Genomic DNA, 13,332 nt, shown 5'->3' on the forward strand with positions numbered 1-13,332 from the left:
AGTTGAAGGTTTAGATGAAGCTAATATTTCTGATAACTCAGGAAGCTCCACTGGATCAGAACAGTCCAAACACAAATCAGGTTCTGCAGTTATTTCCAATGTTGTCTCACTGAGGATGAAGTAATCATCTTCAGGAGTATGTCAAAGATTTTCTTTTTAATAGAATCCATTTTATTTAAGAAGAATCCCATAAAGTCATGACTGCTAAGAGCTAAGGGAATAGATGGCTCAACAGAGCTATGACTCTGTGTAAGTTTAGCAACTGTACTAAAGAGAAACCTAGGATTATTTTTGTTCTCTTCTATTAATGATGAGAAATAAGCTGTTCTAGCTTGGTGAAGTGTCTTTTTATACAACAGTAGTGTCCAATGGACCACAGAGGGTTACAGAACAGATCAGATATAAGAATACATTTAAATACTTCCATTGAGGATCAAAGCTTTTCATAAAAACCACACATTCATACACATCAATTTAGCCTTTACATTTTAGGACATTGGTATGGTCTAAAATTATTAATACAAAAGCTAAAATGCAAAAGTACTGACAATGACTTGTTTAGGCAGTTTTCTATGTTTTAAGGTAGATGCAATTAACATTTTCCTTCTTAAATCACAAACTGTGATTTTTGAGTTTGCATAAATATAGAATTCAAAAAAATGCATTCATTCTGTTATTGTAAAAGTTTTATTTTTTTCAAAGGATGGTGTAACCTTGTAGCTCTGTACAAAATTAATTTGTCAAGTGACGAGATAGAAATAGCTCTATGGATGGCAAACGTTGCTGACCCTTGACCTATATCCACCAGACAGCCACTGACCACCCCTCCACAACAGGGTAAGCCACAAATGGTCATTGCAAAAGAGTTTCGCTGTCAATAGAGGGCTGTATGCAAGCTTGTTAATGGAAAATTGAGTGGAAGGAAAAAGCGTGGTAAAAAAAATGTAGACAGGGAACAGGGTTGACTGCAGCCTTGAGATGGTTTTCTAGCAAAGTCCATTCAAGAGTTTGAGGAGCTGTAAGCCAGTTTTATCAAATTTACCCGAAATAAACTATTGAATTTATGAAATGTATCAATCTATATAACATGAATATCACTTATTAGATTACTGAAATGAAATGCATTTTTTGACTAAATGTCTTGAGATTAACCTGTATAAGAACGGACTCCATCAATTAACTAACTAAATACGCTAGGGTGCGACAGATCATACCTCCACCACTATGACGCCACAGACGAAGAGCACCTAAATAATTAAGAATTTAGAAAGATTAAATAAGCATTTATTGCAACAAATATGCCACAAAACGAACCAGGAAATAAAATTATTCAAATTCTAATTAGGTTTTACAGGGAAACAGCATTGATTAATAGGATATGATTTTAAACCCAAACTCCATACTACCTGTCCAGGGTGAACCCAGCCTCCCGCCCATAGACTGCTGGAGATAGGCACCAGATTCCACTATGGCGAAAACGGGAGAAAATGACTGACTGACTTCATACCAACAGGCGGCGGTAATGTGCACCATATGATTTTTGCCGAACACAAAGCCAAGAAGAAGAAGGCAAAGAATTACCGGGTTACGGATCTCAGCGCAGCACCCTCTACCTGTTGTCCGCTGCAGTTAGCTTCATGGCGGCGGTGCGCAGCTTACGGGTCTCGGTGAAATCCGACTGCGGCTCCGAGCGCTCGGAGTCGGACTCCGACTCGGACAGAGATGGACGGGAGGCCGAACCGATGGAGGTGGAGGAGGGCGAGGTGGAGGCGGAGAATGTGTCGGTTAACCGCTCCCTGAAGGAGCTGCTGCCGGTGAGTGTCCGGGCTGTAGGCCGCAGGCAGCCCGGGGGCTGGAGTTAGCTGCAGCCGCCGGATCTGTGTGGAGAAGCCGCATGCGGGGTTCGGTCCTCGAGGCAGTGAGATTCTAACCAGGCGGCTCCTTGAATTTGTTGCAAACTGTTTTTTGCTCGTTTTCCAAATGAACGGTTTTACTGGAAAAAAACGGGCAGAATGTAGGAAAAAGCTCAGAAGTTAAATTTTAAATCCCAGACCTGGAATATATATCTGCTCCTCTGCTCCTGTGAGCAGGTTCTACCCGCAGGGTTCCCTCATCAGTTTGGTGTTTTCTCCTCACAACCTGACGAGCGGCAGCAGTTCTCATCCTGCAGGTGGAACCCAACCTGAGGCCTGCAGCTGAACATCCTGACCCCAAAGTTCAAGTAAAACTCCTGCTATATCTTCTCTTTGTTTTCCAGGACACCAGCCGGAGGTATGAGAACAAGGCTGGAGCCTTCATCACTGGGATTGATGTTAATTCAAAGGTAAAAACACACCTGGATCCAAACATTTCTCCTCCTAGAGAAGTTTGGCTCACTGATGTCTGGAAGGACAGGATGTGTGTTTTCTACAATATGCAGAGTTCCAGTCATTAGTAGCACAAGATGCTTGGATGATGAGATGTAACGTTTCAGGTGTTAAGCATTAAACTCTGCTGGTCAAATAATCTCTCTGTGCTCTTTGATGGACTCTGGTTGTCCACAGCTGCTAAACATCTTAATAACAAACCTCCTGAAGCTCAGACAGCTGTGGGCAGATAGAGGACCGGAGAGACGGGAGGACAATTTGGTTTCATAATATTCAACAACATTATCACATTGTCATGTTTTGTTGATATTGTGCAGCCATAGTTTTACTGAAACTCAGTGATTGTATTTTATGATCTTTCTGGACTTTTGACTGAAAGAAGTTTTTTTCTGCTGATGAAACAAACGTGAAGTTTGTTTGGAATAAACGGCAGAGAAATTAAAAGACTAAACTCTGACAGACAGACTGAATGGAGTTTTTCTGAGAGATGCACCGATATGGAAATCTGGGCTAATATTGTTCTTATGGCCCATAACCGATATTAACTGATATTATCTACTGGATAGTTCCCTACCTTTTTTTTTTTCAGCACTAAAGGCTGAGAGAGGGAGAGACAGCTGTATCAAGGACTATAGCCTCTATATATGGTTGCGTGCTTAACCCCTACACCACCAGCGTCATGCCCAATATTTTCCTACCTTATGACACCGTGACCCAACGACCACGCTGCTGATGTTGCTTCTCCGATACAGATGTTAAAACTGATATATCGTCCATCCATAGTTTTTTGTCTTGTTTTATTGGATAAAATGAAACATCACTGTTGTCAGATTGATGGAATATATTTTTGAAGCAGCTGATTTGGGAAATGATCTGCTGCGTCTCTGATCCGACACTGTTTGCTCACCAGGAGGCGATCGAGAAGAAGGAGAAACGAGCGAGACGCTTCCATTTCCGCTGCGAGGAGAATGTCGGTCAGAGGAACGTCTTCCTGGATAAAGATGCAATGAAGAAAGGTGTGAGGTGGTGCAGTGTTTACTGTTTTGTGCCAGCAGTTAGCTGTTGTTTGTTTAAACTGTCTTCTTCTGTGGTGCCCAGCCATCCCCAGACTGCGACTGGAGGCGATCTATGTGACCGGCGTGGACGACATGAGCACCCAGGATGTCTTTGGGTATTTTAAGGAGTATCCTCCAGCGCACATCGAGTGGATCAATGACATGGCCTGTGAGTCTAGAACACAGTCAGAACCAGGCGTGTTTGGGTCCAAATACAGCAGAGATTAAGAACCACAGCTCCATGTCTGTCCTATCTGTGATCCAGACTTCCCTGTAATGTTTCAAAGTGGTCTTGATCAGTGGTACTGTAACTAACTCTGCCCAGAAGACAGTTGGTCCTTCTGGGCAGCTTCAGATTTCAGTCCAGCTTGAAGGTGTCTGATTTTGGAGCAGGAGCTTCTTTCTAGGTCAGCACTTTCATGCCACCTTTCCTCTACTCCGTCCCCAGCGCGGTTTGGCTCTACTCGCTTTTTAGGCTTTTCCATTAGTGACGGTTACATGGAAGCATTACTGTTTTTAGTACCTGCTTGCTTGCGGTTCCAACTGAGCCGACTCGTGTTGAAATCGTGGCGTCAGAAGACCGTCGATCACTGATTGGGTAGGGGGCGGAGTCACTAGTCACAGCATATTATAATAACTAATATCTTTAACCATTAAATCGTACGCTGGACTTGTTTATGAGCACTATAGCAGGCTAGCATTAGGTAGCGTTAGCTTACCCTCACACATCCTCTAGCTGGTACCGCTCCATGGCTTCCCTCTCTTTCTGGTACTGATCCAGAGAGTCTGACAGCTGCCACAGAGCAGCAGCTCCTCCATTGATGCTGTGTTTGTGTCTCTACTCGCATAACGTCACTTTTTCAGACCGCAGGGCCACCATGCTGTTGATGAACCCATCCACATTGAGATGGTACTCAATTTAACTGACCCGAGACAAACCCCGCTGATTAGGTTCTAATGGAAAAGGGGCATTAGTTAAACTGGTTTTGTTGGGTTTCCAGGTGTTCCCAGTTCATAGTGGACCTGAGACCTGGTCTTTCCTAGGTTGTTCCTAAACATCTGAACCAGTTTCCTTTCATCTGAGGAGGACAGTTTGGATCTCCTTCCAGACCTCGGTAAATTGTTGACCCATCTGAATAACTTGTTCTTCTTTACGGTTGTTTGAACGTTTGCTGTTGGAATCTGCAGATGTTTACAAATGGTCCAGAAGACTTTCCCAAGTCGCTGAAATCAATCATTTTCCCCAGCTCTGCATTGAGTTCTTTGGACCTTCCCATTGTTCCACTGAAGTTTGTTGAAATGGTTCTATGTATCCTAAATAGATGTTCATTAACCAGACGTGACCAGTTCTGGGACCTCCAGCGCCACCCGTTGACAGGTTTAAGGGACTGCTTGTGTAATTTAGACCCTGTTTGGATCCCAGAAAATCCACAATGATTTAAACTCCATATTTATAAAAATGGTTCCGGTTGTATCGTTCCACCCCAAATTAATGACAGTTCTTCCCATAATGATTGGATAGAACCTCCTGACTGGATCTACTGGATCCACAGTTGTGGGCCAGAATGTGAAGTCACTCCCGATTACCTGTGCGGCCGTTTCCTAGGTAACGTGGTTTGGCTGGACGATGACACCAGCATGAGAGCTCTGATCAACACCAGCCGGATGCCTGACCCAGAGGCTGTTGCCACAGCGACGGAGTCCGAAACCCTTCATGACGACCCGAGCAAAGGTCAGTGTGGATCAGAACCTGAGTCAGTGCTTCCAGATGCTGCTGTGCAGTCTGGGTAAATCGGTCTATCTGAACGCCACAGCTCATCAGGATCGAGGATCTGAAGATGATGATGATGATGAAGAGGAGGGTGAGGTGGATGAGGATGAAGAGGTGAAGAAGAGTGGCGACAGAAATGTTGAGACAAAGGTAAATGTTGGAGAGGTAAACATCTGTCAGGACGGGAAGTGGTCAGTTTGGTGTGTCAGGTGTGTGTGTGTGTGTGTGTCAGGTGGACGACCTGTCACAAGCAGAGCGAGCGTCTCTCCTGAGGAACGAACTGAGACCCGCCATCAAGCCCTTCAAAGGAAACAAGCTGCTCCTGCGCTTCGCCACTTATGGTAACACACACACACACACACACACATATTACACACTGCATATTACATGCAGAGCATGTCCGGTGTTCTGTAGCAAAGACGCAAGCATGCAGAACCCTGAGGACCCGGGTTAGGAGCCACTGGTTCTGATCCTTGAGGACCCGGGTTAGGAGCCACTGGTTCTGATCCTTGAGGACCCGGGTTAGGAGCCACTGGTTCTGATCCCTGAGGACCCGGGTTAGGAGCCACTGGTTCTGATCCCTGAGGACCCGGGTTAGGAGCCACTGGTTCTGATCCCTGAGGACCCGGGTTAGGAGCCACTGGTTCTGATCCCTGAGGACCATGTTTCAGGTGTGTCTCTGCTACCGAACACTGGATTCAAATGACTGGATTACACAGCTGACTGAACTATTTAACAGAGTAAACAGGGCAGAGTTTGGTTTGTTGGACCCAAAGTGTCTAGATGAAATAAATCAGTTGCAGCACCTTTACCTGTCCTCCCAGCTGTCCTCCCTCCGAACACCTAAACAGGAAACCTGGACATCTCAACAACATTTAATGAGAGGAAAGTCCTTTCATTGACCATCATACACAGCTGACTGACGGGCCACATTAACAGGGACTGGCTGTGCTACTTGCTACTGCGGGCAACCTAAGAGAACCCAACCTGTCAATAAACTGTAATGAAAACCTCTCTGCATGGAGGAGATGTGGAGAGCAGCTCTTCTCTGCTGGTGGTTCTGGTTCTGCAGAGATCTGCCTCAGGGCTGTGTGATGAGTCCTTTCCTGTTCACACTTGACACTCATGACTGTCCCCCCCTCCACCACTCAAACGTCATTGTCAAGTGAGCCTTATCTCCGGCGGCGATGATTCAGCATATTGGGAAGAAGTTCGGGAACTGGTCTTGTGATGTTCAGCCAATCATTTTTTGCTGCACACCAGTAAACCCAAGTAGATGATGATGGACTGGAGGAGGAAGAGAGCACAGGGCATCATCGGCTGACCCTGTCCTTTCTGGAGGACGTTGCAGAGTCTCGGGTGCTAAGGAGAGCGGAGAAGATTATTGCTGATCCATGTCACCCTGGCCCCTGTCTGGCCCTGCAGCAGGAGGCATAGAAGGTGGAGGTTCTGAAGCATCGTACCAGCAGGCTCAGAAACACTGCAATACATGAGGGATGTGTTTGTCAGATTTAGTATTTAGTTTTACTGTTATATTGTTTTTACACATATTTATTGTGCTTTATTTATGCTATTTATTATTTTCTGCACAAAGGTGGGAGTTTTTCTAACTAATTTCATGGTGAACACAGGGAACAAGGACAATAAAGAAGTCAAGTCAATTCAAATCAAAACTGGTTCTCCGAGCCACAGTGCAGAACCAAACGGAAGGAATTCTGTTTAGGGTTCTGGTCTTACTGGAGCAGACATGATGTTCTCAGGTGTGTTCTTCTTGTTTCCTGTTTAGATGATAAGAAGGAGCTGGGAGCAGCTCGTCGCAGCAGATACTACATGAAGTATGGAAACCCGAACTATGGAGGCATGAAGGGAATCCTCAGCAACTCCTGGTGAGAGATGCACACTGTTAAACTTGATGGTCAGGGCAGCTTCTTCAGGTGCTCAGATGTCTCCATGGCAACTAAAACATCAGTCAGACTCTGCTCTGATCCTTAGAGTCTGTTAACATGAGAGGAAACAGCCTGACTTTATTTCAACAATCAAAAATAATAATAAAACGTCTTTCTTATGTCAGGGTGGTCATTTAAAGCACATGCTTAGATGTTTACAAGGTGTACCTGAAAGCACCAAGATTCATTTTTCCTTTAAAAGTTCTCCCAGTTTAAACCTTTTAACTGGACCTGGTTCCCAACAGCTGGTTACAGATTCCCAGTTTGGTCCTATTTCCAGGTTAGTGGTATACAAGTGAGACATGGAGGAGTAATAAGGAAATTCCCATATAAACGGTCAAATATTTCCCAAATTCCTGTTAAAATCCAAACAGCAGTCTTCCTGCTCACTTTGGAAAACCAAGACGTTTTCCCAGATGTTCCTTGTTTACAGAAGGCACAGTTATTTCTACAGAACCATCCACACACACAGCAGTCCACAGGGCTTTGTTTCTCTCTTTGTGTCCTCAAACATGATGAAGAGGCTGCTTTGATGATGAGGATGAGTTGTGATTTATTTACTTCCTGCCAGACTTTGTGGAAATCCTGCAGGAATTCTGATTGGTTCCTCTGTTTTGAACCACACACTGTTTCCGGTCTGATGTTTGTGATCAGGAAGCGGAGGTACCACAACCGCCGCATCCAGAGGGACGTCATCAAGAGCAAGAAGCCTCTGATCGGAGACAGCATGGGACACACTCCGCCGTACACCCACCGACACTCCGGTAAAATCACCCTCCGACAAACCGGTAGGCCCCATAACGGCTTGTTCTCTTACCCAGCATCCCCTGCTTCTCGTCCTCAGCTGACCTGGTCAACCTTCCAGAGGAGCCCATCAAAGAGGAGGAGGAGGAAGATGAAGAGGAGGACGAGGCTGATGAGGACATGGACTCGGATGACAGGGTGGTAGAGTACAAAGAAAGGGCCGGCGGTTCGCGTCCACTGGGGGCGGGGCTCCGCAGCCGGGCGGAGCGCTCCCCGTCTCCGTGGTCGGAGTCCGACGAGATGGACTACGACCTGGAGCTGAAGATGATCTCCACCCCGTCTCCTAAGAAGAGCAAGAAGATGACGATGTACGCCGACGAGATTGAAGGTCACCTAAAGAACATTCGGTGAGCTCCTCACCAGTCCACAGCTGGTCACGCTTCTTCACACCTCTAAGCATTCATCCATGCTGCTTCTCACCTTGTAACCAAAGTTCAGAATTATACATACAGGCTAAACATACACTCTCACCAGCTTCTACATGTAGGCCATCATGTTTTGATGGGTCAGGTCGGGTTTTTTGGAAGGCCGTTCCAGATGCTCCTCATTTATTTTGAGATCATTGTTCTGACCAAACTGTCCCCCGTAGATGAATGGAAGGAGGTTCAGGAACAACCAAGAAACCACCATGGATCCAAGAAAGCCTACCTGAACTGGAAACTGTTAGAGCACCAGTGTTGCAGTCCACAGTAAAACCAGTTGAATATCGTCATGGACTGAGAAGGTACTGACCCAAAAAGAGACTCCTGCTCCAAAATCAACACATTCAAGCTAGATGGAAATCTGCAGATGTCCTCCTGGACGAGCCACATGTGGTCTGGAGAAATGTTTGATGGTCAGTTGAGACAAAGATGGAGCTGTTTGGACCCAGTGACAGACATGATGTTTGCCAGAAGAGAGGCTTTCAAACCCAAGAGCTCTGTGCCACTGTCAGGCATGGTGGTGGCAGCATCATTCTGTGGGCTGTTTCAGTGCTAGTGTTGCGATTGTATGGAGTAACGAAGTAAAGGCACATTCAGGAGCGAAGCGAGGCGAAGGATGCGATGCGAGCGGCACGATTAGGGCGAATAGAGCAAAGCGAAGAGAAATCCGCGATCGACACGCAGCGAATTTCGCTGGAGTTGAATAATCTGAACTTTCTGTCAATTCGTGGCGTGTCTATAGCTCTCTTTTCAGCACGCCAGTTGTCATATAATTATGAAACTCACAGCAGTTGCTCAGGGTACATCTATGTTCATGTAGGAAATTATATTTTATAATTTTCAGATGCATCTGTCTGCAAGCCTGATTTCTAGGTCGCCGATCAGCCCTTAAAACATAATTATTCAACACGCTACCATGCTACATTCTGCTGTCATATCAGCTCTTACCTGGTGTATTTTTCCAGTCCTCATCCATAATGTTTAGGCACAAAAATGTTTATTATATTTAGAAGATGTGGACAGTACAATTTGGCTGTTCATCTATTGAACTGAGACACCAAAGACAGATGGACAGGCGTTCTGCAGCCGGGATACGGCGCCTGTAGTTGGTGTCCTGGAGGCTGATTCGTCCTCCAACGCGCGACAGCAGGTCCTCTAACTGGGTCCTGGATCGACGGAAGCACCGCTGGAAACGACCGTGATCCAGACGCTGCTCCTGGAGAAGCTTGTGTTACTCTCCAAACTGCTTCCATCTCTGGTGAACCCAGGGACGTCGACGCCAGCGGCGTTGTTCTGCTTTCCATAAATAAAGCTCCATGTTGAGTTGAAACCAGCAAGCAGCAGATAGAAGCTCCTCCTATTGGATGATGTGGTGGAGCCACACGAACTGCTGGCGAAATGTCCGGCGAGCGAAAAATTAGCTGAAATCACGGTCGCTCTGAACGCACCTGTAAGGTTTTCATCTTCATCTCAGATCAGCATCTGGATGTTCCAACAGAACAATGATCTCAGAACCAGATGCAAACTGGTCTTAATGGATTAAGTTTCCTGTAGATCAGGGTATCTAAAACTTTCACCAGGACTTGTTTTCCTCAAACCAGACACAGAAACATACAGATGAGCAGAAAAAGGTGATATTTCAAGGCGTCCGAAGTCGGATGATTTTTATTTCTCCATAAATCAGAAGCTGTTTTCATCTGAAACAGGAACCGGATCGGAGCGTCGGGATCACAGAACAGGCCCAAGGCCTCGTCGCCCCCCAAGGTGACGGACGTCCGGCAGCTGCTGGAGGAGAAGAGACAGGGTGGCTCTCAGCACAGACAGCGCTCCCCTGTGGCTGGCAGTGGGAAGACAGGTGAGCTGCTAGGACCAGGTGTTATAGATGTTGCTCCTGGTGTGAGAAAAACTGACCTTTGACTCTGTCTGCAGACGTCAGACAGCGGCTCGGCAAGAGGCGGTACTCTCCGGACAGACGACGCTCCCCTTCCCCTGTCTCTCCGAGAGACACGCCTCCAGCCAGGGAGCCAATCAGTGATGTGCACCGCAGACTGGGCGTGGCCAGCCAGGACAGCAGAGCAATCTACCCCAAGTCATCCAAAGACAGGAAAACCAGTACGGAAAAAAGGCAGCACCGTCCCCTATCTGTGTCCACCTCGTATTGTCTATAAGATAGCCTCCTTCCTTCTTTTATTCATTTCTTTCCTGGTATCCTTCTTCCTACCTCACATCCTTCCTTATTTCCTTTCTCTATCCCTTTGTGTCCTTCCTTATATCCTTCCTTCCTTCTTTCTGTTTCCAGGTTCTGTATATAATTTCTTTCTGCTGTAGAAATGTGCTTGAAATCCTGGTGACCTTTAGTTTTCTAGATTAAAAACTGAATGTAAGGGACTGAGAATTCTGGGAAAAATCAGCAGGGACCCGGTTTACCTGATCCTGTTCTAACCTGAGCTTCGGAGCGGGATAATAACCCTGTTTTAGTTCCTCAGCTTCTGCTTGATAAAGTTCAGTTCCTGTTGGTGCCGTTCTAAAGCATGTTCTGTCTGATCCTCTGACTTCCTGTTTGTATCTGCAGGCGCTCTGTGGAGCAGACTTGGTTCTGGTGGTGGTGACAACGGCAGCGTTGGACGTCACGACCGCAGGAAGAGCGGACGCTCGGACCGGCCGGATGGCAGCAGGAGCAGACGGGTTGATGAGGGGGAGGAGGTAGAGGAGCAGGAGGAGGAAGACGACTCGACGCTGCAGAAGGTGTGGGGCGCCATGATTAAACAGAAACAGGAGTGTCGGAGCCACAAGATGAAGAAGAGCCGGCTGGACAACCTGCCGTCCCTGCAGATCGAGATCAGCCGCGACAGCAGCGACGACTCAGACGCCTGATCCGATGATTGAGGAGGTGGAGCCGAGTATTCCCTGCTGTCTGCTCCTCTCCATGTTGTGTTCCTGCTGGTGGCTGAGCTGCCAGGATGGAGCTGATTCTCATCAATAGTCATTCCTCTTACTGCTGAGGAGCTGAACTCTGAGGAGGAGCTTCCTCTCTGCCACAACAAGACCGGCGGGAGCCGCATCGCTGCCTCAACCAGAGGACGGAGGAACATGATGGGATTGATTTCGTTCCACTGTTCCTGTCAGAGTTGGATAACTGCAACTTCTGATTCTTTTCTTACTTTTTATTTTTTTTATTTCCTCTCTGTGTGTGAATGATCAGCTTCCATTTTCCTTCAGTGTGCCATGAACAGTAAGCTGCTGGAACTGGGAAACGGGTCGTTTTCCTGGTTTATTCCATGTGGTCCACAGTGGCCGTATCCTGACAAGTGACATTAAAATGAAATGACTGAAGGTTAATCTGCTGCTGGAGCAGTTTTCCTCTGATGATCCACTTTGTTCAGTTTAAAATGATGAAATCTGAGGACCAAGTGCTGCATGTTTGCAGTGTTTCTCACCAAGCGGTCCTGGCCGGATGCTTGGCTGCTGTTTAAACTTCCTGCAGAATAAAGTCCGTTTTGACCAAACAATCAGGAATTTAACTCAAACAACAAAAACAAGGTTTCTTTTGGGTTTTGGTTTAATGTTCTACAGCCAGAGAGAAAAAGAAAAAGACATTCAACCTCTTACTTCTGTTTAGAGTTTTAGAAAGTATTCACACTCCTTCACTTTTCCGCATGGTGTCTTGGTCCAACCATACAGTAGATTATGACCGGGATTTATCTTTACCAGCTTTGAACATCTACAGAAATCTACTGCAATTCTTCTTTGTAAAACATCTCAAACCCAGTCAGATTGGATGGAGAACATCTGTGAACATCAGTTTTTAGGTCTTGCCACAGATTCTCAGCTGGATTTAGGTTTGGACTTTGACTACGCCATTCTAACACATGAATATTTGATTGAAACTATCCGTTGTAGCTCTGACTGCCGTCTGCTGGAAGGTGAACCTCCACACCAGGCTTTCTTCCAGGATTGTCCTGGATTTGGCTCCATCGATGGAGCGTAACACAAGAAGTTGTCCCGTGGAAAGATTCTTTTACCTGAGCTGTGGACCTCTGCAGCTCCTCCAGAGTTACCATAGCTGGTACCTTGGCTGTTCTCCTTGGCCAGGATGTCCACCTAAACTGATTGCTCAGGTAGACCTCCATGTCTTGGTAGGTCTGCAGGTGCTCCATCCTCTTTCCATGTTCAGAAGATGATTTGAACAGAGCTCTGGGAGATGTTCAAAGCTCGTTGGAGAACCTAACCCTGCTTTAAACGTCTGCAGAACTTCCTCCCTGACCTTTCTGCATGATGCTGGTTGTTCTCTAATGTTTTCTAAAGAACCTGTGAGGCCAGAACCAGAACATCTGCAGTTGGATTAAATCATGCCCAGCTGGACTGGATTAGAGGTATAAGACTAAAGGGGGTGGGGGGGTTAACCAGACATTATTTTATCAGTAAAAACTTTTTTTGAACCAGTTCTTCTCTTCTATTGGTCCATCACATAAAATTCTTGGAGGTTTGTCACTGGACCAGGACTAAATGTTGAAGGGGTGTGAATACTTTTTAAGGCTCTGTAATGAACTGAAGGCGTTTCATGTTTTGACTCAGTCTTCATCTCTCCATTCTTTCATCATTTCAAACACACAAGTCAAATCTATCGGGTCAGATTTTCTCATTCAGTCTGGTTGCCATCCTTCTCCAAACACCTAAAGCTCTGCTGTCGGGATGGACAGGCCAGCCCAGCAGCAGTTGTACCCTCGTCTTCCTCAACCAGGCTTTTGTCCCAGCCCATGCCTGCTCCCTGATGTTCCTCAGATGGTTTCATGATATTCTCTGTAGCAGAAGGACGAGAGTCAAATCCCTTTCCATCTTGTTTTCAGGAACCACCATATTGAAAGGACAGCAACACGCTTTATTTGAAATGTACTTGTACTCGTCTTCCGCTTATCCGGGTCGCGGGGGCAGCAGACTCCGCAGAGACGCCCAGACGTCCCTCTCTCC

General features: G+C 46.3%; 1 protein-coding gene across 2 annotated transcripts; it reads left to right on the plus strand.

The window, feature by feature from the left end:
- Window positions 1-1,554: 1,554 nt before the first annotated feature.
- Window positions 1,555-11,870, plus strand: ncbp3 (nuclear cap binding subunit 3). Of its 2 annotated transcripts, none has more exons than XM_047379936.1 (13): window positions 1,555-1,814; window positions 2,258-2,323; window positions 3,277-3,382; window positions 3,465-3,590; window positions 5,028-5,153; window positions 5,236-5,342; window positions 5,425-5,533; window positions 6,979-7,078; window positions 7,793-7,902; window positions 7,983-8,289; window positions 10,071-10,219; window positions 10,294-10,476; window positions 10,937-11,870. In XM_047379936.1, exons 1-13 carry the CDS (start codon window positions 1,638-1,640, stop codon window positions 11,236-11,238), a joined length of 1,968 nt encoding a protein of 655 aa, XP_047235892.1. In that variant the 5' UTR covers window positions 1,555-1,637; the 3' UTR covers window positions 11,239-11,870. The 2 variants fall into 2 exon arrangements, with proteins under 2 accessions (XP_047235892.1, XP_047235893.1); XM_047379937.1 differs by lacking the exon at window positions 1,555-1,814 and adding an exon at window positions 1,901-2,170.
- Window positions 11,871-13,332: the final 1,462 nt, after the last annotated feature.

This window comes from Girardinichthys multiradiatus, chromosome 11 (assembly GCF_021462225.1).
Source record: "Girardinichthys multiradiatus isolate DD_20200921_A chromosome 11, DD_fGirMul_XY1, whole genome shotgun sequence".
NCBI classification, from domain to species: domain Eukaryota; kingdom Metazoa; phylum Chordata; class Actinopteri; order Cyprinodontiformes; family Goodeidae; genus Girardinichthys; species Girardinichthys multiradiatus.